Source organism: Callithrix jacchus, chromosome 3 (assembly GCF_049354715.1).
Source record: "Callithrix jacchus isolate 240 chromosome 3, calJac240_pri, whole genome shotgun sequence".
NCBI classification, from domain to species: Eukaryota; Metazoa; Chordata; class Mammalia; order Primates; family Cebidae; genus Callithrix; species Callithrix jacchus.
Window position 1 is genome coordinate 38,177,125 of NC_133504.1, and position 24,183 is coordinate 38,201,307.

The following is a 24,183-nucleotide window of genomic DNA, read 5'->3' on the forward strand; positions in this document are numbered from 1 at the left end:
CATGGCTGTATTAATGCACATTCCGAGCAGCAGTGCTAAGGCTTCCCTTTTCTTCACACCCTCACCAACACTTGTAATCTTTTGTCTTTTTGATGATAGCCCTTCTAGCAGGGGTGAAGTCATATCTTACCGTGGTTTTAAGTTGCTTTAGGATAAGTCCCTAGGTCCAGGACTTCTTTGACCATATAAAATCTATGTGTATGGAATCTGCTGACTCCTACCTCCTCACCTACTGTTTTAAAAAATCATGAAAACCTTATGGAGGTTTATTTCTTATTGCATTAAAGTTTTCCTTCAATGCATTGTTGACAGTTGCGATGGAGCCCAGCAGAATTTGTTTCCTATAACAAAGATGCCACTCAAGATTGACTGGCCTTTCTTTCCCTCAATGGGTATTGTAGAGTTGTTTTTATTGAAGGACTCTGAGCTGAACTGTGACTTCCTTTTTACCTTGTTCACAAAGAGTCTTGGAACATGGCCCGTGCAAGAGAAAGAACTTTTGATTTCAGAGCCCAAGACTTTTTTTTTCTTATTTTTGCTCAGTGACAAATGCATACAGACATTCACAGCCCCACCCAACATGCTTAGCATTCACCTATAGTTCCACAAAGCCACTCAGCCGGTGCTTAAAGTGAAGGGCATTTAAAATAAATCTAGACAAAGAAGATTGTGTAAAGCACCCTTTCTAAGTGAATTTTCATGTTCATCTTCTCAGTAGAATGTCTTCTTTGCGCTTTTGAATACAAAATGACTTAGCAGAGCATCAGAATTCAGGGGAAATATTCAGATTTCAGAAAAAAAGAAGCTTTCCTGGTGAGTCTCATTTTTTAGGACAGCTATATAACCTTTAATTCACATGAACACCCACATATCTTTTAAAACCCGCTTTCTCACCACTGGGACAGAATTTTATCTCTTCACTATTGAGATTTCTCTAGAGAGTCCAGTACTGCATCATTTTGACAAACCTGAATGTGGAGAGATGAATGCTTCTCATCTCTGAAACACTTCAGGGTAAGTTGCTTTAACCAGTTTCCTGTTTTCAGAGGTGATTTTTCTGTCATCTCTTCAAATCCATCAAGGTTCATTTAATTCTTTCAAAAGCCATATGTTTAAAAAAAGTGGAATTCTCCTCAGAGTAGTACTCATTGCTCTGAGATCTGGAATTATACGGACTACTATTATTACCTGCAAGGGCCACACACACGTATCCATAGCAAGAAGGCCTGTATGTGGAAAGGAACCACAGCCCTCTGTGACTCAGTCTAAGTCTTACTGCTCACCATGCTTTCTTCTTGTTCTATGGAAATCCCCTTTCCGAAGGCACACTGATTTCCAGCAGGGCAGGAAAGAATGTCTTTGTGCGATAGTTGGCATTCAAAATATTTTGCTGAGGGAAAATGGATGGATAGGGAGAAAAACATAGGCTATTAATTGAAAACCAAGTATGCTTATCAGCTGAACACTTTCTTTGGCAGTTTGAGAATGGGTTTTTAATGATTAGTATAGAAAATGTATCATTCCAAAAATTTGATGATCTAAAATAGAGAAATGGTGACTGACGTACAGTATACTCATAAACTAAATTAGGGGTTAATGTATACCCTGTGGGCCAGAAATGGCTCACTGCCTCTTTTTATTTTTGTGAACTAAAAGTGGTCTCTATAATTTTAAATGACTAAAAAAATCAAAGTATTAGTAATATTGCTATGACCTTGAGAGACTCATATGAAATTTCAGGTTTTGCATACATAATAAAATATTAATGGAATAGTTATGACCACTTGTTTATACATTGTCCATGACTACTTTTGTGCTACAACGGAGTTGAACTGTTGCATAGTTGAATCATTGTGGTATTTTAGGCCCTCAAAGCCTAAAATATTTACTGTCTGCCTTTTATAAAATTTGCTGATCACTGGGCTAGATTATTGCATTACACTTAAAGTGGTACAATTTAAAAATAATAAAAGAAATACTTATAATATTTAGTGAAATAATTATGACAAATCTACATATAAGATGATCCCAAATAGCTTTTTTTCTTTGCATAAGTTTTGCCTCTTTCTCCTGGTAGAAATGGAAGCTCCACAAAAGCAAAAAGCTTCACATTTATCTAATGATGTATCTATTATGTATGTAGCTTCAGTTTCTAGAACAGTGCTTACTGCACAATAAATGCTCAAGAAACGGTAAAGGTCAGTTGGAGCCTGATGAATGATGTGATTATGTAACATATGTGTAGTAGTCATCAGAGAAAACCTTTCTGGGGCATGCGTTTATGTTAGGTACCATGCTGGGAATTTTAGATGCACAATCTCATTTCTTCCTAACAAGGTACATTATTGCTCCCATTTTACAGATGAGAAAAACAAGGTTTAAAAAGGTTACATAACTTCTCTAACGTTACAAAGCTAGGATATAATGTGACCAGAATTCTGTTGGATTCCAGAGTCAGAGCTCTAACCGTAAGTTATACTCTTTAAAAGAAAAATTCTAAAAGTAATTTACCTAATCAGGTGAGAAAGAAAGGGTTAGAAAAATACTGGAGGTAAATGTACAAATAACAGAACCAACTACTGGGAGATGAGGTTATAGGTGATTTTTATTTTCTTAGCTATACATTTTTATGTTTTTCTATATTTCATAAAATGAATGGGTTTACCTTTAGTTTTACAGTAAGAAATAATGTTTCTAAGGGAAGAAAAACAGCCCAGCAGGTTTTGATTTGTTTATGTAGATCACTTCCATATTTCTCCAAAGGCATTGTATGAATTGCTGAGGAAACTGCTGCCCATCTGACTTGTGTATTAATTTGTATTGAAGTTCACTGTTAGGTTTCACCTCCCTTTGAATGCTTTCTATCCCTCAGCGTGCAAAGTGCTTTTTGTATGTGTATAACTTTGGTTCAAAGACACTGATAGAGCTTCTTGGTGTTTATTTTTAGACGCGTGAAGTACACATCTTTGGAGACTGCACATGTGTTTTCTATTCGTATTTGGTTATAGTGGCCCAGTGCTGTCTTCCACCGTAAGATGGACTACTTTTACCTGGAATTCATTCTTTTAAAATACATTGGCATAGTATTCGGAATATACACATTTAAAATTACTTATATCTAAGAAGATAATTAGGTCCCAGGAACCTGAAATCATTTACTAAGGTAAAAAGAAACTGGAAGGAGAGAGAGAAGGCTACAAATGGAGTTCTTTTGTATGGCTCACATTTCTTTCTCTATTCTTCTCCTAGTTTTGCAGCAATGATTGCGGCATATTTTCCATAATCCAAAAGACTTTCCACATACCCTGGCCTACACTGCAAGGCTAAAGTGAGAAAGATTTTTCTTTGAGCAGAACTGGAATGCAAGCGATTAGAATGATTTAAGTGAATGTTATTAAAACCACGAAGGTTAGTGTAACACCAAACTCATGAGTGGTTAGAGAAGAGGACTGTTTCCTGTGTTAAAGACTGGAGATAAAAATTCTACAAGATGGCAAGACAGTAAGGTGGCAAAATAAAGTTTCCAGTAGACTGTAACGTTGTAGACTGAGAACATCTGAGGCTATTTAGGAGAGGTTTTAAGAATTCCTGTAACATGTCTGAACATTCCAGCTGTAATTTCAGAGGTCTCTGTTGTTCAGGCCTGTTAAGGATGAGTTAACTGGGCTTTATTGGATCTTCGTAATTTAGTTGTTTTTATCAAGTGCATCATTCTGATTTTTGAGTTATAAGCAAAGCTGCTCAGTACCATCTCTTTGTGACTTTATTGGGCAGAAATGGAAGCTTGGAAGTGATGTTACTGGTTTTAAGGTTGAAGTGTTGTTTAATGTGTCTGAATCATGGTCTTCCTTGTTTATGATTATTTCACTGGGGCCCATATTCTTTATACAGTTTAGCAATGAAAGAAATAGCATTTCTAAACCTCCAAGAGTGAGACAAAACAAATTGAGTGACAGATTAAAAAAAAATCACTTATGCACATGCAGTTGAGGAACTGACATTTGCTTAAATGCACTTTGTTGAGGATATGTGTGAATAAATGATCCCTTACCAAGAGCACTGTTGTGCTTGCACAGTTTCTATCAGAAAAGAAAAAACCTCTTGCCTCTTTTTTTTTCTTCTTTGGAAATTACAGTGATTGGTGTGAACCATACAATTTCACTTTTAAATTTGCGACTTCTAAAAATTCTTTTTCTTCCTGACATCATAATGTGGCCTCAGAAAATCAGACAGTTGTTATTACAAATAAAGAGCAGCTCCACTCAGACGTTGAATAGACAATTATAAATGTCTGGATTCTTTCCCGTTTTGTGGTGGCTGCTTTTAGATGTGGAATAAAACCACATTAACCATAGGACGTTGTTACTGGTGCTTAGTATACTATTCCTGCCACATCTATCAAGTATCTTGTTAAAAATATTTTTTCATCGTCTAACAATAACTTTCTGCTTTATAAAACTTAGAACAGGAAGCACTGAGGTATGAAAGTATTAAGACATCAGAAGACAAAGGGACCATCAAATATTGTCGAATCATACCCTCACATTTGATAGCTGATAGTGAGACTGTGAAAGAGTGGATGACCTGCTCAAAGGCACACACTGCATCAATAGTGTGCTCAAAGTGTGTTTGTTTTTCTGATTCCACAGATGGCCGCCCATGCCCCGTCATTCTCTGGGATGCATCTTTATCTCCAGCAAGTAATGACACCCATTCTTCTGTTAAGCTCACCTGGGGAACTTATCAGCAGTTGCTGAAGCAAAAGTGCTGGCAGAATGGCCGAGTACCCAAACCTGAATCGGGTTGTACTGAAATACATCATCATGAGTGGTCCAAGATGGCACTCTTTGATTTTTTGTTACAGGTAAGTTTATCAAATCAAGCAAACAGTTATCTAATACTGGTGCTGAGATATATTGGCCTGACACTAAGGATTGTTCAGTGCCTGGAGTTTTTATAAAGCTGGTGATAACATCTATTAGGTTGGTCCAAAAGTAATTGTGGTTTTAGCCATAATGGCCAAATGCAGATGAAGCCTCCAGGTAGCAGGCTCCAGAGAGAATAGATCATAAATGTTTCTATTGGACTTAAAGAGGTGCCAGACTCTAAATCTCTCCTAGACCAGGAAATAGATCTGGAAAAGGAAGGGCATTCTCTACAAAATGTAGATTTTCCCCATAAGTGACAGCTTTGCAGGGCCATTTCAAAATATGTCAAGGAAATACATTTTGGGGTAAAATAATTAGATTTCTTTTAGAACCCACTGTCTGTCATGTTGGTATCTTGTTGCTACAGAGTCTGTTTTGCCGGTCTTAAGTTCTGTTTTAATGTTAATGCCGGTCAACTGTGCCTGAATTCCAAAGGGAGGAAGATATAAGGAGGCATGCCCAACCACCCATTCCCAGCATGGCTTGAAGTAGTGTTTCAGGTTTACTTTTATTTTCTAATTTTTATTAAAAAATTTTTTAATAGGTTTTGTGGGGACAGGTGGTATTTTGTTACATGGGTACATTCTCTAGTGGTGATTTCTGAGATTTTGGTGTATCCATCAACTGAGCAGTGTACACTGTACCCAATGTGTAGTCTTTTACCGTTCACTCTCCTCCCATTCTTTCTCCTGAGGCTCCAAAGTCCATTGTAGCATTCTTATGCCTTTGCATCCTCCTAGCTTAGCTTCCACTTATGCGTGAGAACATATGATGTTAGGTTTTCCATTCCCGAGTTACTTCACTTAGAATAATGGTCTTCAATTCCATCCAGGTTGCTGCAAATGCCATTATTTCATACCTTTTTTTTATGGGTGAGTAGTATTTTATGATATATATATATTTATATCACACTTTATCATCCACTTGATTGATGGGCATGGTTCATATTTTTACAGCTGCAAATTATGCTGCTATAAACATGTGTGTGCAAGTGGCTTTTTGTATAATGACTTCTTTTCCTCTGGGTAGATAGCCAGTAGTGGGATTGCTGGATCAGATGGTGGATCTACTTTTAGTTCTTTAAGGAACCTCCACACTGTTTTCCATAGTGGTTGTACTAGTTTACACTCCCATTAGCAAGGCAAAAGTGTTCCCTTTTCGCCATATCCAGGTCAATGTCTATTATTTTTTGATTATGGCCACTCTTTCAGGAGTAAGGTGGTATTGTTTTGTGGTTTTGACTTGCATTTCCCTGGTTATTAACAATAATGATATTGAACATTTTTTCATATGTTTGTATATCTTCTGAGAATTCTCTGTCCTTAGCCCACGTTTTGATGGGATTTTTTGTTTTTCTTTCTTCCTGATTTGTTTGAGTTCCTTGTAGGGTCTGGATATTAGTCCTTTGTCGGGTGCACAGTTTGCAAAGATGTTCTCCCACTCTGTGGGTTGTCTGTTTACTCTGCTGATTATTTCTTTTGCTATGCAGAAGCTTTTTTGTTTAATTAAGTTCCATCTATTTATCTTTTTTTGTTGTTGTTGCAATTTGCTTTTGGGTTCTTGATCATGCAGTCTTTGCCTAAGCTGTTGTCTAGAAAGGTTTTTCTGATGATATCTTTTGGAATTTTTATGGTTTCAGGTTTTAGATTTAAGTCTTTCATCCATCTTGAGTTATTTTTGTATACGATAGGAAATGAGGATACAGTTTCATTCTACTCATCCGAATATGCATGGGATGTGTTTCTATTGGTTTGTGTTACTTATGATTTCTTTTTTTTTTTTTTTTTTTTGAGACGGAGTTTTGCTCTTGTTTCCCAGGCTGGAGTGCAATGGCGCGATCTCGGCTCACCGCAACGTTCGCCTCCTGGGTTCAGGCAATTCTCCTGCCTCAGCCTCCTGAGTAGCTGGGATTACAGGCACGTGCCACCATGCCCAGCTAACTTTTTGTATTTGTAGTAGAGATGGGGTTTCATCATGTTGACCAGGATGGTCTCGATCTGTTGACCTCGTGATCCACTCGCCTCGGCCTCCCAAAGTGCTGGGATTACAGGCTTGAGCCACTGTGCCCGGCCACTTATGATTTCTTTCAGCAGTGTTTTGTAGCTTTCCTTGTAGAGATCTTTTACCTCATTGGTTAAGTATATTCCTAATTATTTTATTTTTATTTTTTTGCAGCTATTGTAAAAGAGGTTAAGTTTCTGATTTGATTCTCAGCTTGGTCACTGTTGGTGTATAGCAGAGCTGCTGATTTGTGTACATTAATTTTGTATCCTGAAGCTTTACTGAATTTATTTGTCCATTCTAGAAGTTTTTTGGAGAAGTCTTTAGGGTTTTCTAGGTATAAAATCATATAATCAGTGAACGGTGACAGTTTGACTTCCTGTTTACTGATTTGGATGTACTTTATTTCTTTCTCTTTTCTAAATCCTCTGGCTAAGACTTCTCGTACTATGTTGGATAGAAGTGGGGAAAGTGGGATCCTTGTCTTGTTCCAGTTTTCAGGGGGAATGCTTTTAACTTCTCCCTGTTCAGTATAATGTTGGCTGTAGGTTTGTCATAGATGGCTTTTATTCTCTTAAGGTATGTCCCTTCTATTCCAATTTTGCTGGGAGTTTAATTGTAAATGGAAGCCAGATTTTGTCAAATGATTTTTCTGTATCTGTTGAGATGATCATGTGGTTTTGTTTTTAATTCTGTTTATGTGGTGTATCACATTTATTGATGTGCTTGCATATATCAAATCATCCCTGTATCCCTGGTATGAAACCACTTGATCATGGTGAATTATCTTTTTGATATGCTGGATTGGATTAGCTAGTATTTTGCTGAGGATTTTTGCATCTTTGTTGACCAGGGATATTAGTCTGTAGTTTCCTCTTTTTCCTGTTGCCTCCTTTTCTGGTTTTGCTATTGGGGTGATACTGGTTTCATAGAAAGATGTAGGGATGATTCCTTCTTTCCCTATATTAATAGTGGAATAGTGTCACAGGATTGGTCCCAATTCTTCTTTGAATGTCTGGTAGAGTTCAACAGTGAATCTATCCCGTCCTGGACTTTTTTTTTGTTGTTGTTGGCAATTTTAAAATTACTGTATTACTTAGGGTTCTCTAGAGGTACAGAACTAATAGAACAAATAGAATAGATGTGTATATGAAGGGGAATTTATTAAGGAGTATTGACTCACACAATAACAAGGGGAAGTCCCACAATAAGCTGTCTGCAAGCTGAGGAGCAAGGAAGCCAGTAAGTCCCCAAATCTCCAAAGTAGGGAAGCTGACAGTGCAGCCTTTAGTCTGTGGTGAAAGGCCTGAAAGACCCTGGCAAATCACTGGTGTAAGTCTAAGAGTCAGAAAGCTGAAGATCTTGGAGTCTGATATTTGATGGCAGGAACCATCCAGCATGGGAGAAAGGTGAAGGCTGGAAGACTCAGCAAGTCAGCTCCTTCCACCTTTTCTGCTTGCTTTATTCTAGCTGTGCTGGCAGCTGATTAGATATTGCCCACCCAGATTGAGGGTGGGTCTGCCTCTCCCAGTCCACTTACTCAAATGCTAATCTCTTTGGCAACACCCTCATAGACACACCTTACTATTTATATATGTAAATATATTGAAATATTTACATCTTTCAATCCAATCAAGTAGACATTCAATATTAACCATTACAATTACCTTTTCAATCCTGCTGCTTGTTATTGATCTGTTAAGAGTTTCTGTTTCTTCCTGGTTTAATCTAGGAGGTTGCATATTTCCAGGAATTTGTTCTTCTCCTCTAGGTTTTCTAGTTTGTGCATGTAAATGTGTTCATAGTATGAATGATCTTTTGCATTGCTGTGGTATTGGTTGTAGAATGTCTTTGGCTTAGAGATTAATTCAGTTGTTTGGGGGGCTTGGAATTTAATTTTGGTTTACATAATCCTGCAGTAATCATACACATCATGGCTACCATTTATTGAGCTATGAGGAATATTGTCTTACCCCATTTTGGAGGTGAGTAAACTGAGGTTTGGTGAGGTTAAGTATCTCACTCAAGTTCTTACAACCACTGAAGGCTGGAGCTGGGATTTGTTTGGATCCGTTGATGGTAAAAGTGTCTTCTTTCCAACATTCCACACTGTGTTTCAATGGTCACTTGGCCATGTAACTTATTTTCCTTATTTTCTTTACAATTAAATTTATTGCAGCTTTTTAAATGAAGAGTCTACATTAGAAAATAATAATGTAGGGACATGGATGAACCTGGAAACCATCATTCTCAGCAAACTGACACAATAACAGAAAATCAGACACCACATGTACTCACTCATAGGTGGTTGTTGAACAATGAGATCACATGGACACAGGGAGGGGAGCATCACACACTGAGGTCTGTCGGGGGAGACTAGAGGAGGGACAGTGAGGGGTAGGGAGTTGGGGAGGGATAACATGGGGAGAAATGCCAGATATACGTGACTGGGGGATGGAGGCAGCAAACCACATTGCCATGTATGTAGCTATGCAACAATTCTTCATGTTCTTTACATGTACCCCAGAACCTAAAATGCAGTAAAAAATAAAAAATTAAGAAAAGAAAATAATAAATATCATCATCTATGTAATTGTGTGACTCCAGTCATCTTATACGTTTTTCTTATGACTGTTTTCTCCCTTTGATAAATATCTCAGTACTTTTCTCCACCTCCTCATTCTGATTATTGTGAAAGTTTCTGTTGTTGGATTGCTAACTAGTATCTTGTGGAAATTTGGAATGGCCTTAGGACATTTGCTAAGCATTCTCCTTTTGTTAGTTCATTTTTGTGTGTGTGTGTGTGAGTGTGAGTAGGAGGAAGAAATTGGAAAGGGACAAAAATGTAGGAAGAAAACCAGTTTAGTAGAGAGTCACAGTCTACGAAATAGGAACTTTGACGAAGGAGAAAAGGATCTCTGATGTTAGTGGTAGAGAGACATCAGCAAGGACTGAACTGGGGAGTAGAATATTTGACTTTGCAAGGAGGTGGTCAGCAGTCATCAAGTTCTGCCTCCTTAAAGAGTATTTGAGGGTCCAGCTATGAGACTGTAACTGGTTTTAAACATTATACATGCGTTATTTTATTATTCAACTTCATTAATGTACTAGCTCTGTGAAGTAGGCATCCTTTCTTCATTTTACAGGTAGGAAAACTGAGGCACAGAAGAGTCTGAGATTTCACTTTTCTTGGAAGCTAACAAGTTAGTCTGCCACAGTTTGATAGATGTTAGCAGAAGATATGAGACTCCTGGGTCAGAGACAAATGACTTTCCTACTCGTGATATAGCAGGTGATATGAGTTTTATGCTCCCTTGCCTCTCAAGTTCTATTGGGGTAATACAGAGTGGCCTTGGTGAATGCTTCAGATAGTGTGTTTATATCACTGCTGAGGGACTCTAAGCTTAGGAAACCCCTCATTCTGTAAGGAGCTGCTAGCTAACCTGTCTAATATTTGCCTCAGAAGGATACATAATCTTGATTATCTTTGTCAGGAAACAAATCTGCCCTTCTTCTCAGAAGGAGATACTCTCTGTTTGCTATGCTAACACTCTTCAAAATACATGTGGAACAAAATCTAATATAAGATGTGCAGAAATGCCATGAAGAATTGTCCCTCAACAAGTATCTAACTTGTTTAATGTTACATAGCTAGTAAGTTCCTAAACAGAGATATTATCAAATCTGGCTGACGGTAGATTCAATATTTTTAGCAATTGTTGTGTAACTGCTACCAAGTTATCATTGTATTAATGAAACAAGTTGATATGATAAAATGTGATAGTAATCAAGTGAAGAATGAATGAAAGTACCTAGAGTCAAGGAGGTAAAATTTTCACTATGAGGTCAAGTGTTTGGGGAGTGGTAAACAGAGATATTGACATTCCTGAGAATGATTGGAAGGACAATGTAAAGTAAATTATGAACCTGGCAGTGAAGTCTATGAGAAAGGACCTTGAGGTTTGAAGCTGATGAACATAAGAGCTAATCTATTGTGAATAGAGGGCAAACCCTTATGTTCTCTAGTGATACTTGTTTTATTTTAAACCCCTCAACTAAATCTCATTCTACCCTACTGCCTTTATCATTTTCTTTCCTATTGAGGGAAGCTCCATTTATGCAAAGTCTATTGTGTGTTACAGCGTAGAAAACAACCACAATGGTAGCAAAGTAGTACAAAGTGGTCATCCTCACTGTCCTACTTCAAGTTTTTAAAAACTATTTAGTTAAGGAAACATAGTGCATGAAACAAATGATAGATCCATATAAGAATTACTGGATGACAGTATAGGTTCAAATTATTATGAGGTCAAACAAGGAAGAGCACTTTGCCATAAAATAGTGAAGGAGGAAGAGTTTGAGTAGGATTGTAGGTTGTCAATGATAGAGAGGATAGGGAAAAGTTTGAGTAAGAATATAAGATTCGTACCATTCATACAACATTCAGGGCATCTGAAATATACCATTTGAAGCAGAGAGTTCTTTGAGAGCAGTAGTAATGCTTGCTGCCTCTAAGTGATATGATTCAATATAGAGGAAGAGAGATGTTTTTCCAAGACGTATGTTTACTTTGTAATTTTCTGCTGTTCATACTTATTCCTGACTGAGCAAGTGCAAATTCCAGCTGAGTCCCAGTCTTCTTCTGAGTGCATCAGCAGCTTTAATCATTATTGTGCCTATCCCATCTGTGACATTGAGAATGAACCTGCACAAGTGAAATCACTATTAGGAGTTTTCAACAAAGATACATATTTCACATCTGTTTTCCCCTCTGCCCGGGCTGGGAGGGTCTTTCTCTTTTTTGATACTCTATAAGGTTGAGGTCTCTGCGAAACTTTACTGGGACTTGCTCAAATTATAATGCCAAGACTGAAGCTCCTGATTTTGGCTATGGCTAAAGCACAAAGCTAAAATCAGAAGTTAATCTGATTGTTATCAGTTAATTTGGTTAATATTTACAAAAGTAATATTATTTGTCAAATTATATATGTAGGGATGGCAACTGAGAGAATGAACTTACACATTTTGTTTATTCAACATTTATTTATTTCCCACAGTGCAAAAGGTAAGAGGCTAATTTCCTGTAGATGTTGCAGCATTTTACAATTTCAACAGTAAGGTATGAAAGTACATTTATCCTTTTCTCTTGCCAACTGTGGGAAGTGGAAAACAAATTAATATTTTTGCTGATCTTGTGGATGGTAATGGGGTCTTATTTATATATTTTAGTTTTTCATTTTGAGTGATATTGAGGATATGATATATTCTTTCCCTTTTTAAAAATAGAGACAGGGTCTCACTCGGTTGCCCAGGCTGGAGTGCAGTGGTATGATTATAACTCACTGCAGCCTTGGTCTTTTGGGCTCAAGCAATCCTTCCACCTCAGCCTCCTGAGTATCTGGGACAAGAGGCACATGCCACTACACTTTTTAAAAATTTAAAAAGCTTTTTTAAAGACAGGGTCTCATCATTTTGCCCCATCTGGTCTCAAACTCCTGGGCTCAAGCAGTCACTTGTCTCGGCCTCCCAAAGTGCTAGGCATGAGTCACCACACCCAGCTTCTATTTTCAAATATTTATTATTTATATTTTACTTTTTGTGAATTGCTTGCTCAAATCATTGTGCCTTTTTATTGCATTTTATAACTTTTTCTTATTAATACAAATTTTTTGTATTATGAAAATGAACCTCTATTGATCTTACATGTCTTCAATAATTTTTCTTACTTTGTTGTTCTTTTGACTTTGCTTGCAGAAGAGCTTACTCCAGAGGAGTTTTACTTGTTTTTAATAAAATCATATCTTGATTCTTTTACTTCCTGTATTCACTACCATAAACATTTTTTTATTTAAAATTTTTTTTATTATTTTTTGAGACAGGGCCTTGCTCTGTTGCCTAGGCTGGAGGGTGTTGATGTGATCAGAGCTCACTGCAGCCTCAGTCTCCCAGCTTAAGCGATCATCTTGCCTCAACCTCCTGAGTAGCTGGGACTACGGGTATGCGCCACCATGCCTAGCTAATTTTTCGGATTTTTAGTAGAGATGAAGTGTCACTATGTGGCCCAGGCTGGTCTTTAATGCTGCACCTCAAGTGATGTTCTTGACTTGTCCTCTCGAAGTGTTGGGATGACAGGCGTGAGTCACCATGTCTGGCTATAAAATATTTATAGAACAATATTAATCAAAAAAGTTTACTGAATAAACAAATGGACAAACTTAGGCCATTTTTCATGAATGCCATAGTAAATAGTTATTATTATTGATACACTTTCTTATCAATTACACTAAAAATTTTATTTTAAATGAGAATAAATGCTTAATTTAAATGGTATTGAGGAATGTATTGGATGGATATTTTGAACAGTCTTAGAAAAGTTGTGCCTGAAGCAAACTAAAATCATTTGCTCTATGATGCCAGAGAAAGAGCAGGGAATACAGAACCCAGTTGTTCATTTTCTGTACACAGCATTCTTTTTGTTTCACCCATTTAACAAATCTACATTCACAAAGGTTATGCCATTTTACTGGGTCTGTAAAATGTGACAGAAACACAAGTAATCTTTTATTCTTAAAGCGTGGGTGTAAAAATTGCCTAGACAAAAATTCACCTCCATTAGGATGACAAAGAGACATATTCTAGAGAGTGTTTGAGTTTCCAAGATTTGGTCAAATGTCTCTCAAAAGATTATATAAAATAACAGGAGCACATTCAGGAGGTAGAAAATTTGCTTTTTGACCAAAGAGATGCTATATTGTAATGGTTAGGAACTGGGACTCTGCCGTCAGTTATATTTTAGTCCCAGTTCTGCTACAACTGATTTAACCTCAAGAAGTTACTTGAACCTCTCTGTGCATTGGTGTCCTCATCTGTAAAATAGGAATAATAATGGTGCATATGTAAATATTTTATATATGTAAAGCATTTAGAATGATGCCTAGTACATGGTAGACCCTCAATAAGTATTGCTTATGAATTAAGCAACTGATCATCCAGAAGTAAGAGTAGAAATAGGTAAGAATTAAATAAATTATTTTATCATTATTTTCATTTATTAAATTATAAGCCATTCTCAAATAATTTCATTTCTTTGTATTCTTATGGACTTTCATACTTATATGCCTTCGGCTCTTAAGTTTTAATTATATTTGACTAGTCTGTCTTGACAAACTGTAAATTTCTCAAGGGCAAGTCCCTGTCTTTTTCAACTTTGTAACAATTTTATTAAAAGCAGAGTGTCTGGAAATGTCATACTTACTTAGGGCATGGTTTATTGAAAAAACAAAACTACTTAGTTATATTAAAATATTAAGTCCAAAGTGTCAGATTAAAAATGTTAAATGTAAAAGATATAAAGTGTTCTCACAATACAGGTATACATAGTTTTGTTAAAGGAAGAGAATTAGAAGTTTAGAAAATAAAAGAAGTAAAAAATGTTTAATATTTTCAATATTTGCTGGAGTTCTTGATATACTTACATTTTCTAGGAATAACTGTTTGTTTAATGATGACTTAATGGGTGTTAACATGGAGGGGGACCAACAAAGATGTGTCTTGGGAGATATTTTCTTCTATCATCATAAAAAAAAAAGCTGCATATATTTCTTTTCACTTGATTGTAACAGAATTTTTTTGAGCTCTTATCTGCTCCAGACACTGAGTAGGTTTAGTGCTGGTAATAAAAGACAAATGAGATCATTTCCCTGCCCTCAAGAGTTATACAATCTACTAAAAGAGACAGATAATCACAGCAGAATATAGCAAATGCCATAATGGCATTAAGAGTAATATTTTATAGGAAGAAATAAGGTACTATTGATTATTATTGGAGATTCGAGAACGTAGACAGAAAATGTGATGTAATCTAGAAATGGAAGAACCTGCAGAAATTAGGTGAGTACAAGAGATGGAAAGAGAGTTTATGAGAGAGAGGAATGTTAGCAAAGGGTCGAAGGTCTGAAAAAGTTCACTGAGTAGGAGAAATGGTGCTTACAGAAATATCCTGTTTCCTAAGAGTGATTTTCTCTCAGAGGCTGTGAGTAATAAACTTGTATTCATAAATTCAACAGACAACAAGAATATGAGTTGGTATGCCTTGCCTTCTGGATTTGACTTATTTAATTTAACTCTGTCCTCCTGATTATTACCTGACTTCTAAAGAATTATTTCCTGAATCTAATGAATTAGATCAAGAGATGTTCATCACTGCCCTACTTTCTCATGGTTTTGATTCTGTGCATTATTTTTTTCCACTTAATGGTATGATAAAAGTAAGAGTAAACATTCCAACCAATCACCATTGAAACAAGAGGAAACTTAGTACTGTGATGGAAAGATCTTTGTTTCTGCAGGAACATTCTATTTGGATGACAAAGAAAGATTCCAACTATGTCCTCCTTGGTAGATGATGAGGATTTTTCTCCTGCTTGATGCTCAAGGGTCTTGCGACCAGCTTTCAGAGGCCAGTGAGAAAACACACTCAGAGGCAGGTGCTCTGACAGCAAGAGACATAGTGCTCCAGGGTCCTGGACATTGGGATTTCAGATAGTTTCAGTTGGTTTTATTGCTTTGCTGAATCAGAATACTGCCAAACTAAATGACCTCTAGCCATGTATTTATTGGTAAGTTCAAGCAAATGAATGAAATAGTTTCTCATTTATTTTCTAGCAAACAATGAGAGATAATGTAGTTGGATGTTGCCTTGGTTTCAAGTAGCAAAGAAAGTCTGGGATTAGTTGTCAGTATTGGTTAGCATGCTGAATTGGTTGGGATCTAGGCAGCAAAAATTGTCAGGGATCAGAGGGTTTAGAAAACAATATACTTCTGCTTTTCATGATTTTTGAGGCATTTCCCCAATTTTTTTTTTCCTGTGGAGGCAATTAGAGTTTTTCATTTGGTTACAAGGAGTCACTAAGGTAAAGGACATGGGAATGTATGATGCTAGGCATTAAAAATGTAAAATTCCAAACTTTCAGGTATGGACATACTAAGCACTGAATGGCCTTGTGATTATTATAGACTTCTAATTGTGTACAGCTAAGTTTGTCATAAATGAAATTCAAAAGTCTGACTTAGACAGTTTCTACTATATATATTTCCTTTGTCGCTAGAAGAAATTATTTCAGCATTGACGATGTTACTTAAGATGATTAATGATACTGCTTAATAAAATAATGATGTTATCTTATTTAGGGAAGCCTCAGAAGACTTTCCAAATTATCTGGCAATGTTACAATTTTATTCTTCTGAATTCTGCTTGCAATAAGTGAGCATATTGGCCAGAAAACTTGGTATTTATTGGGGACCTATGATGTGTTTATTGCTTTAAATGTTTAGATGTATAGAGACAGGGGAAGTGATGTAAAATAAGTACATATACAGATCCATTTATAATATCAAGGAATATGGAGCTTTTATTTTGGTAGGGAAATAATGTAAACAAATGGTAAACCATGACAAGAAAATACTTTTATTAAAGAAGGTTATTTTAGTATTGGTAACAAGATTTGACTTATATTTTTATTTTATTCATTTATTTCATTACACTAAGTTCAATTCATGAAACTTTATTTTTAAATACATCACATTTCAGGAGACAGCACAAAGGATATTATTTTTTAATGCAAGTGCAACTAAACAATAATTTACTTTAAATAGCAAGTGGCCACTTCATCTTCTCAAACTTGATGTCTAGAAGTAAATTCGTTACCTCATCACCTGACAATTTGCCATCTTGACTTGGCTATTTTTATTCATGTCATTACTATTTTTAAAACATGCCGGGATTGAGATTTTTATGTCATCTTTTGATCTTTCTCTGCTTAGTGTTTCATATTCAGGTAGCAGTGAACTTTGATGTTCCTCAAAGCCATTCCTGTCACTTTTTTCCTTTTCATTTCTGTTAATGTTACCTCAATGAGACTTTTGTCAATGTAGATCAAGATACTGTAAGAGACTCCTAACTAATCTCCTGGTCTTTAGTCTTACCCAGCTGCCAATCAATGTGGAAATCATTGCTGAATTTATCTTTCTTATTTCTCTTTTAGTCATATTGCCAGTTGCAAAATAAAATGTCAAAAGACTTCCATTTGATGAGAAAATAAAGTTTAAATTCTTTAGTGCATTAAAAGATTATTATGGAAAATTAAACATATGCAAAGGAAGACAGGATATTATAATAAACCTTTATGTGCCTGTCACTCAGCTTCAACAATTACCAGCTCATGATCCATGGTGTTTAATCTCTATCTCTACCTTCTTTCCACACCCACCTTAATTTCAAGAAAATCGTTGGCATTACATTATTTCATCTTTAAATATTTCAGTATGTATCCCTAGAATATAAAACACATAAGCATATTACTATTGTCACATCCAAAAAAAAATTGAGCAATAATTCTAGTCAACTAACCAGTCAGTGGCCAGATTTTTATTTCATAAGTGTCATTTATATATTTCAGTTTGTTTATTTGAATCAAGATTTAAATAATGGCTACACCTTGAGATTGGTTTGTGTGCCTTCTACTCTATGGACTTCCTTTCTATATCTTCTCTTTTCCCTTTGGATGTCTTGTTGAAGAAACCAGATAATTTGTTTTTTAGAATTCACACTCTAGATTTTGGTCGTTGTATTTTTCTGGTGCCTTTCTTTTGCCCTTGCGTTCTCTACATTCCCTATAGATTGGTGGTGAATTAATGAATACATTTAGATTTGATTTATTTTGTCAAGTCTTCTTTGTAGATAGTGGTATGTTCTCTTATCAGAAGACACATCATATCTAGTTGTTGCTTCTCTTTGTGATAATAGTAGCTATTGATGTTCACATTGATCCACCAATTCACTGAGAATTGAAAAATGATATATTAATTATATCATTAATTCTTCATTTATTAGTTGGACCATTAATTTAAAGAGGATTTTCACCTCATCTTCTGTTTGGTTGTCCAGGGGTACAGTTTAGATTGAAAAAAATAGCATTGCTTTTAATAAGTCCCATGACTTAATTTGCTAACTTTCCAATCTTATCTGCCACTGTTTCCTCATAGGGTGTGTGTGTGTGTGTGTGTTGCAGTTTGGTCTATCCACTATTGGTTGAATACTACCCACACTCTTGTTCATGGTCTATTCCCTACTTCCTTTACTGGTAGAGATCACCAGTAAAGGAACATTCTTTGAATGTTCTATGGTGTGGAGCTGCTCATTATAATATTTGGTGGTGTATGAAACCACACTTAGGTCAAATTGGAACAGGGGTTATCGTTTTTACATAGATAAGAGGAACTTCAGAGAATACTTCCTGTGTAATCAATTCTCAATTGATCTGTGAGCCTCAGTCATCATTTGAGATTTTGTAACTTGCTTTTTGAATCTGACAAAATGTCATTTCCATGCCTGGGACCGACTGTACTCTTGTTTCTCAGCAAGTGTGTTTCCTTCCCAGATGTTCCTTTGGTTGATCTGCACATTCAGTTCCTCTTTGACCATTCATGGAACACACCTCCTCTTTACGCTTGGTGACTTCTTTCAATTTCATTCTTCCAAAGACAATCTTATCTAGGTAGTCTGTGAAATCTGCCTCCAGAAGTTGACCTGCCAAATTCCACCTCCCTTGAAATGTTAGGCCTTCTCAAAACCTTGAAGAAGGTTAGGAAAACAACAGTAGAACTGTGTGATCCTATAGCAACTGTCTTCTGGCTTGTAGGGTTTCTGCTGAGAGATCCGCTGTGAGTCTGATGGGCTTCCTTTTGTGGGTAACCTGACCTTTCTCTCTGGCTGCCCTTAGCAATTTTTCCTTCATTTCAACCCTGGTGAATGTGATGATTATGTGCCTTGGGGCTTCTCTTCTTGAATATCTTTGTGGTGTTCTCTGTATTTCCTGGACTTGAATGTTGGCCTGTCTTGCTAGGTTGGGGAAGTTCTCCTGGATAATATCCTGAAGAGTGTGGTCAAGCTTGGATTCATTCTCTCTGTCGCAATCAGGGATACCTATCAAATGTAGATTAGGTCTTTTCACATAATCTCCTACTTCTTGGAGGCTTTGTTCCTTTCTTTTCACTCTTTTTTTCTCTAATCTTGCCTTCTTGTTTTATTTCATTGAGTTGATCTTCTGCTTGGTCGAAAGATATCCTTTCTTCTGCTTGGTCAATTTGGCTATTGAAACTTGGCTATGCCAAGTTCTTGTGGTGTGTTTTTCAGTTCCATCAATTTGTTTATATTCGTTTAAAGCTATTTATTCTCATTAGCATTTGTCAAACCTTTTTTCAAAGTTCTTTCTTTGCATTGGGTTAGAACATGTTCTTTTAGCTCTGAGAAGTTGGTTATTACCCACTCTGATGCCTTTTTGTGTTAATTCATCAGACCCATTCTCTATCCAGTCTTGTTCCCCTGCTTGTGAGGAGTTGTGATCCCTTGGAGGAGGAGAGGCGTTTTGGTTTTGGGTGTTTTCATCCTTTTTGCACTGTTTTTTTCCCATGTTAGTGGCTTTATCTACCTGTGGTCTTTGTAGTTGGTGACTTTCGGATGGGGTCTCTGAGTGGATGTCCTTTTTATTGATGTTGAAGCTATTTCTTTCTGTTTCTTAGTTTTCCTTCTAACAGTTAAGCCCCTCTGCTGCAGGACTGCTGGAGTTCTACTCTAGACCCTGCTTGCCTGGGGATCACCTGCGGTGGCTGCAGAACAGTAAGGGTTGCTGCCAGTTTCTTCTTCTGTTATCCTTGTCCCAGAAGGATACCCACCAGATGTCAGCCTGAGCTCTCCTCTATGAGGTATCTCTTTGGATATACAGGGGTCAGGGAGCTGCTTGAGGTGACAGTCTCTCCCTTATAGGAGCTCAAGTGCTGAGCTGTGAGCTCCATTGTTCCGTTCAGAGCTGCTGGGCAGGTGCATTTAAGTCTGCTGTAGCGGAACTCATAACTGCCTTATTTCCCAGGTGCTCTGTCCTGGGAAGGTAGGGCTTTGTTTATAAGTTCCTGATGTGCTGCTGCCCTTTTTTCAGAGATGCCCTGCCCAGCGAGGAGGTAGCCTAGTAACAGTCTACCAGCAGAGTTGTTGCTGAGCTGCTATGGGCTCTGCCCATAGCAACTTATAAACAAAGCCCTACCTTCCCAGGACAGAGCACCTGGGAAATAAGGCAGTTATGAGTTCCGCTACAGCAGACTTAAATGCACCTGCCCAGCAGCTCTGAACGGAACAATGGAGCTCACAGCTCAGCACTTGAACTTCCTTGTGGTTTTGTCTATACAGGTATAGTTAGAACTGCCTCAGTAATGGTGGCCTGCCTCATTAATGGCGGACTGTCTCTGTAATGGCAGACTGCCTTGGTAATGGAGGATTGCCTCGGTAATGGCGGACTGCCTTGGTAATGGCAGACTGCCTCGGTAGTGGTGGACTCCCTTGGTAATGGTGGACATACTTCTTCCCACAGAACTGGACCATCCTGGGTCCAGCTTTGCTTGCTGTGAGACTCTCAATCCAGAGCATTTCAGATTGCTGGTCTTTGTGGGGGTGGGACAAGCCGAGCCAGATCACCTGGCTCCCTGTTTCAGCCCCATCTTTTCAGTTGAATGGGGGACTCTGTCTCCCAAGGATTCCAGTGGCCAGTTGAAACGGTGCCCAGATTTGTGTGAGTTTTTGTGTGGAGACCTGCTGCACTGACTGAAACAGCTGTGCTGGAGACTAATGACACTTTTCTGCCCAGGAATCTCCCGGTCTGTGGGCAGTAAAAATTCGTTTGGAAATGTGTTTATCACTCACCTTCTGCATTTTGCTGGGAACTGCACTCCAGAGCTGTTCCTATTTGGCCATCTTCAGGTGGAATTGAGGTTTGACTTTTAAGACCACATTCTTCACAGAATTTAAGCGTTTTCTTCATAAAGTCAACTTTAAGAAAAAGAATAGTCTAGCCACACTGACCAATGTTCATTATAGAGGTATAGCTTGTTAAATACCAGGCCTCAATAACCAGAATGTATCAGACAACATTCAGAAGTACATTCTGGTTATTGAGGACAGGTATCTAATAAACTATGCCTTTATAATGAACATGGGTCATTATAACATGTGCTGGTACATCTCCTTTTCAGACTGATCTTTGTCTCAAAGCATATGTCTTCCATTAAGAAACATATAGATTCCTCATGTGTCTGTTTCCAACTTAAATGTATTCTGGGACTTAAATGTATTCTTTCCACCTACTATCTAGCATTTATGTTCAGACATTGCTGGTGTTAATTGTTCTAAAGCCTCATCTGCATAACATGTAGAATAGAAAATTGGTTAACATAAGTCTTTGCTCTTGTGTCAGTCTGAATTAAAGGAGAAAATATCTGATCAAATATATTATCTTTGTAATTTTAAATTGCTAAGTGACAACCAATTGAGCATTTCTGGATTCATTCTAATTTTATTATTAATCAAAAGCACAGTATATATTTTTAAATTTTATGTCCCTTTTGCTTATTTCCACCCTTGTGGTGATTATTTTAGACTGTTGAAATTGATCAGTGCATAGTTAGTATGCCTCAGTTGTAAGTCTAGTTATATGCATAGCTGGGCTAGAAAGAGCAGAGACTTGAGGAAGCCTGTGTAATATCATAAATAACCATTTGAGATTCAAACATTGTTTAACACATTGCTGGAAGTAGCTTTTGGAATTGGCTTCTTCACTAATCCTGTGCCATTGAACCATAGACAGTCTGAAACCAAACTTGACTGGTATGTTCTAGCAAAGCAGGAGATCAAACCATTGAACCTCTGAGTAAGTCTGGTAGGATGCAAATACAACAGTTTTTGAAAAGTGAACATGATAATATTTTCAAACGAACATCTGAGAGGGCAGGCAGATACTCATTGGGCTCAATGTATATGCTTTTTACATTATATGTTTTTTAAAAATTTATGGCTCATTATTGGCCAATGAAGAAGTAGATTCAGAGAGGGCTAAGGGTTAAGTGACAGCTGGTTCAACAAGTGCAAAAGTAGGATAAGTATTCTATTAGTTTCATGCTCTTCTCAACCATATTTATGATGTTTGTGGACATGTATCACTAAGATATATATGCAGCTTCCAATAATTACTACTGTTGTATGATCAAATTGAATGGTTTGGGGCAATGGTTTTTGTGTGCCTTTTAGAGGTTCATAAAGTCAAAACCATTTTCACAATAATACTGAGATCTTATTTTTTTGCTTTTTATCAGTGTTGATATATGCAGTAATGGTTAAATCTATTGATGCTTTGCATGAATAGAGGCAGGCACCAAACTACCAGTGGTTGTTATACTCTTCACTGCCACTGCAGCCACAGGAAGAAAAATAGCACATGAAATAAATGCCGGATTCTTGAAGCAATAAAAATATATTAATTTTTTAAAAACCTCTACCTATAAATCCCTGTTTTTTTTTTAAATACATATTTTGTTGCATTTTAGGTTCTGGGGTACATGTGAAGAACATGCAAGATTGTTGCATAGGTACATACATGGCAATGTGGTTTGCTGCCTTCCTCCACATCACCTATATCTGGCATTTCTCTCCATGTTATTCCTCCCAACTCCCCACCCCCTGCTGTCCCTCCCCTAGTTCCCCCCGACAGACCTCAGTGTGTGATGCTCCACTCCCTGTGTCCATGTTTTCTCATTGTTCAACACCCGCCTATGAGTGAGAACATGCGGTGTTTGATTTTCTGTTCTTGTGTCAGTTTGCTGAGAATGATGGTTTCCAGGTTCATCCATGTCCCAACAAAGGACATGAACTCACCATTTTTTATGGCTGCATAATATTCCATGGTGTAAATGTGCCACATTTTCCCTGTCCAGTTATCATCGATGGGCATTTGTGTTGGTTCTAAGCCTTTGCTATTGTAAACAGTGCTGCAATGAACATTCGTGTGCATGTTTCTTTATAATAGAATGATTTATAATCCTTTGGATATATACCCAGTAATGGGATTGCCGGGTCAAATGGAATTTCTATTTCTAGGTCCTTAAGGAATTGCCACACTGTCTTCCACAATGGTTGAACTAATTTACACTCCCACCAACAGTGTAAAAGTTTTCCTATTTCTCCACATTCTCTCTAGCATCTGTTGTCTCCAGATTTTTTTTATTTGAGACGGAGTTTCACTCTTGTTACCCAGGCTGGAGTGCAATGGCGCGATCTCGGCTCACTGCAACCTCCGCCTTCTGGGTTCAGGCAATTCTCCTGCCTTAGTCTTCAGATTTTTTAAAGACCACCATCCTAACTGATGTGAGGTGATAACTCAATGCAGTTTTGATTTGCGTTTCTCTAATGACCTGTGATGATGAGCATTTTTTTCATGTTTTTTGGCCTCATATATGTCTTCTTTTGTAAAGTGTCTGTTCATATTGAATGGGCTTGTTTGTTTTTTTCTTGTAAATCTATTTTAGTTCTTTGTAGATTCTGGATATCAGCCCTTTGTCAGATGGGTAGATTGCAAAAATTTTTTCCCATTCTGTTGGTTGCTGATTCACTCTAATGACTGTTTCTTTTGCTGTGCAGAGGCTCTGGAGTTTCATTAGGTTTCCGTTTGTCTACTTTGGCTTTTGTTGCCAATGCTTTTGGTGTTTTAGTCATGAAGTCCTTACCTATGCCTATGTCCTGAATGGTTTTGCCTAGATTTTCTTCTAAGGTTTTTATGGTGCTAGGTCTTATGTTTAAGTCCTTAATCAATTTGGAATTAATTTTAGTGAAAGGTGTCAGGAAGGAGTCCAGTTTCTGCTTTCTGCACATTGCTAGCCAGTTTTCCCAACATCATTTATTAAACAGGGAATCTTTTCCTCATTGCTTGCTTTTGTGAGGTTTGTCAGGATCAGATGGCTGTAGATATGTGGCATTGCCTTCGAGGCCTCTGTTCTGTTCCATTGGTCTTTTTCTCTGTTTTGGTACCAGTATCATGTTGTTTTGATTACTGTAGCCTTGTAGTATAGTTTGAAATCACTGTCTTCTTAATATCCTGTGTGTGACAAAATGAGAATGTATAAAGCACATCAACTATATCCCACAGTGCAATGGTCATCTTGAGAAACCACTCATGTAATTGTTTGAATTGTGAGCTGAAATAGCTGCTTTTTTTGTTAAATGCCATTTTAATTTGAAAGAACAATTCCACTTCTCTCATTTGTTTGGAAAGTATAGCAAAATCCTTTAAAAGATGTAATTTATATTAACATATGATGTTATTTTTATATGAAATTAATACATATTTGTTTTTTAAATTCTTGGCTTTAATTTTTCATT

The 24,183-nt window shown here is 37.1% G+C and overlaps 1 protein-coding gene across 4 annotated transcripts in view; it reads left to right on the plus strand.

Annotated features, from left to right (window-relative positions):
• Positions 1-24,183, plus strand: part of GASK1B (golgi associated kinase 1B) — a 50,762-nt gene that overhangs the window by 12,702 nt on the left and 13,877 nt on the right. For all 4 annotated transcript variants that reach the window (XM_035292799.3, XM_035292798.3, XM_002745288.6 and 1 more), the window contains exon 3: positions 4,650-4,864. In XM_035292799.3, coding sequence (XP_035148690.3) covers positions 4,650-4,864 — 215 coding nt within the window. The remainder of the gene's footprint in view (positions 1-4,649; positions 4,865-24,183) is intronic.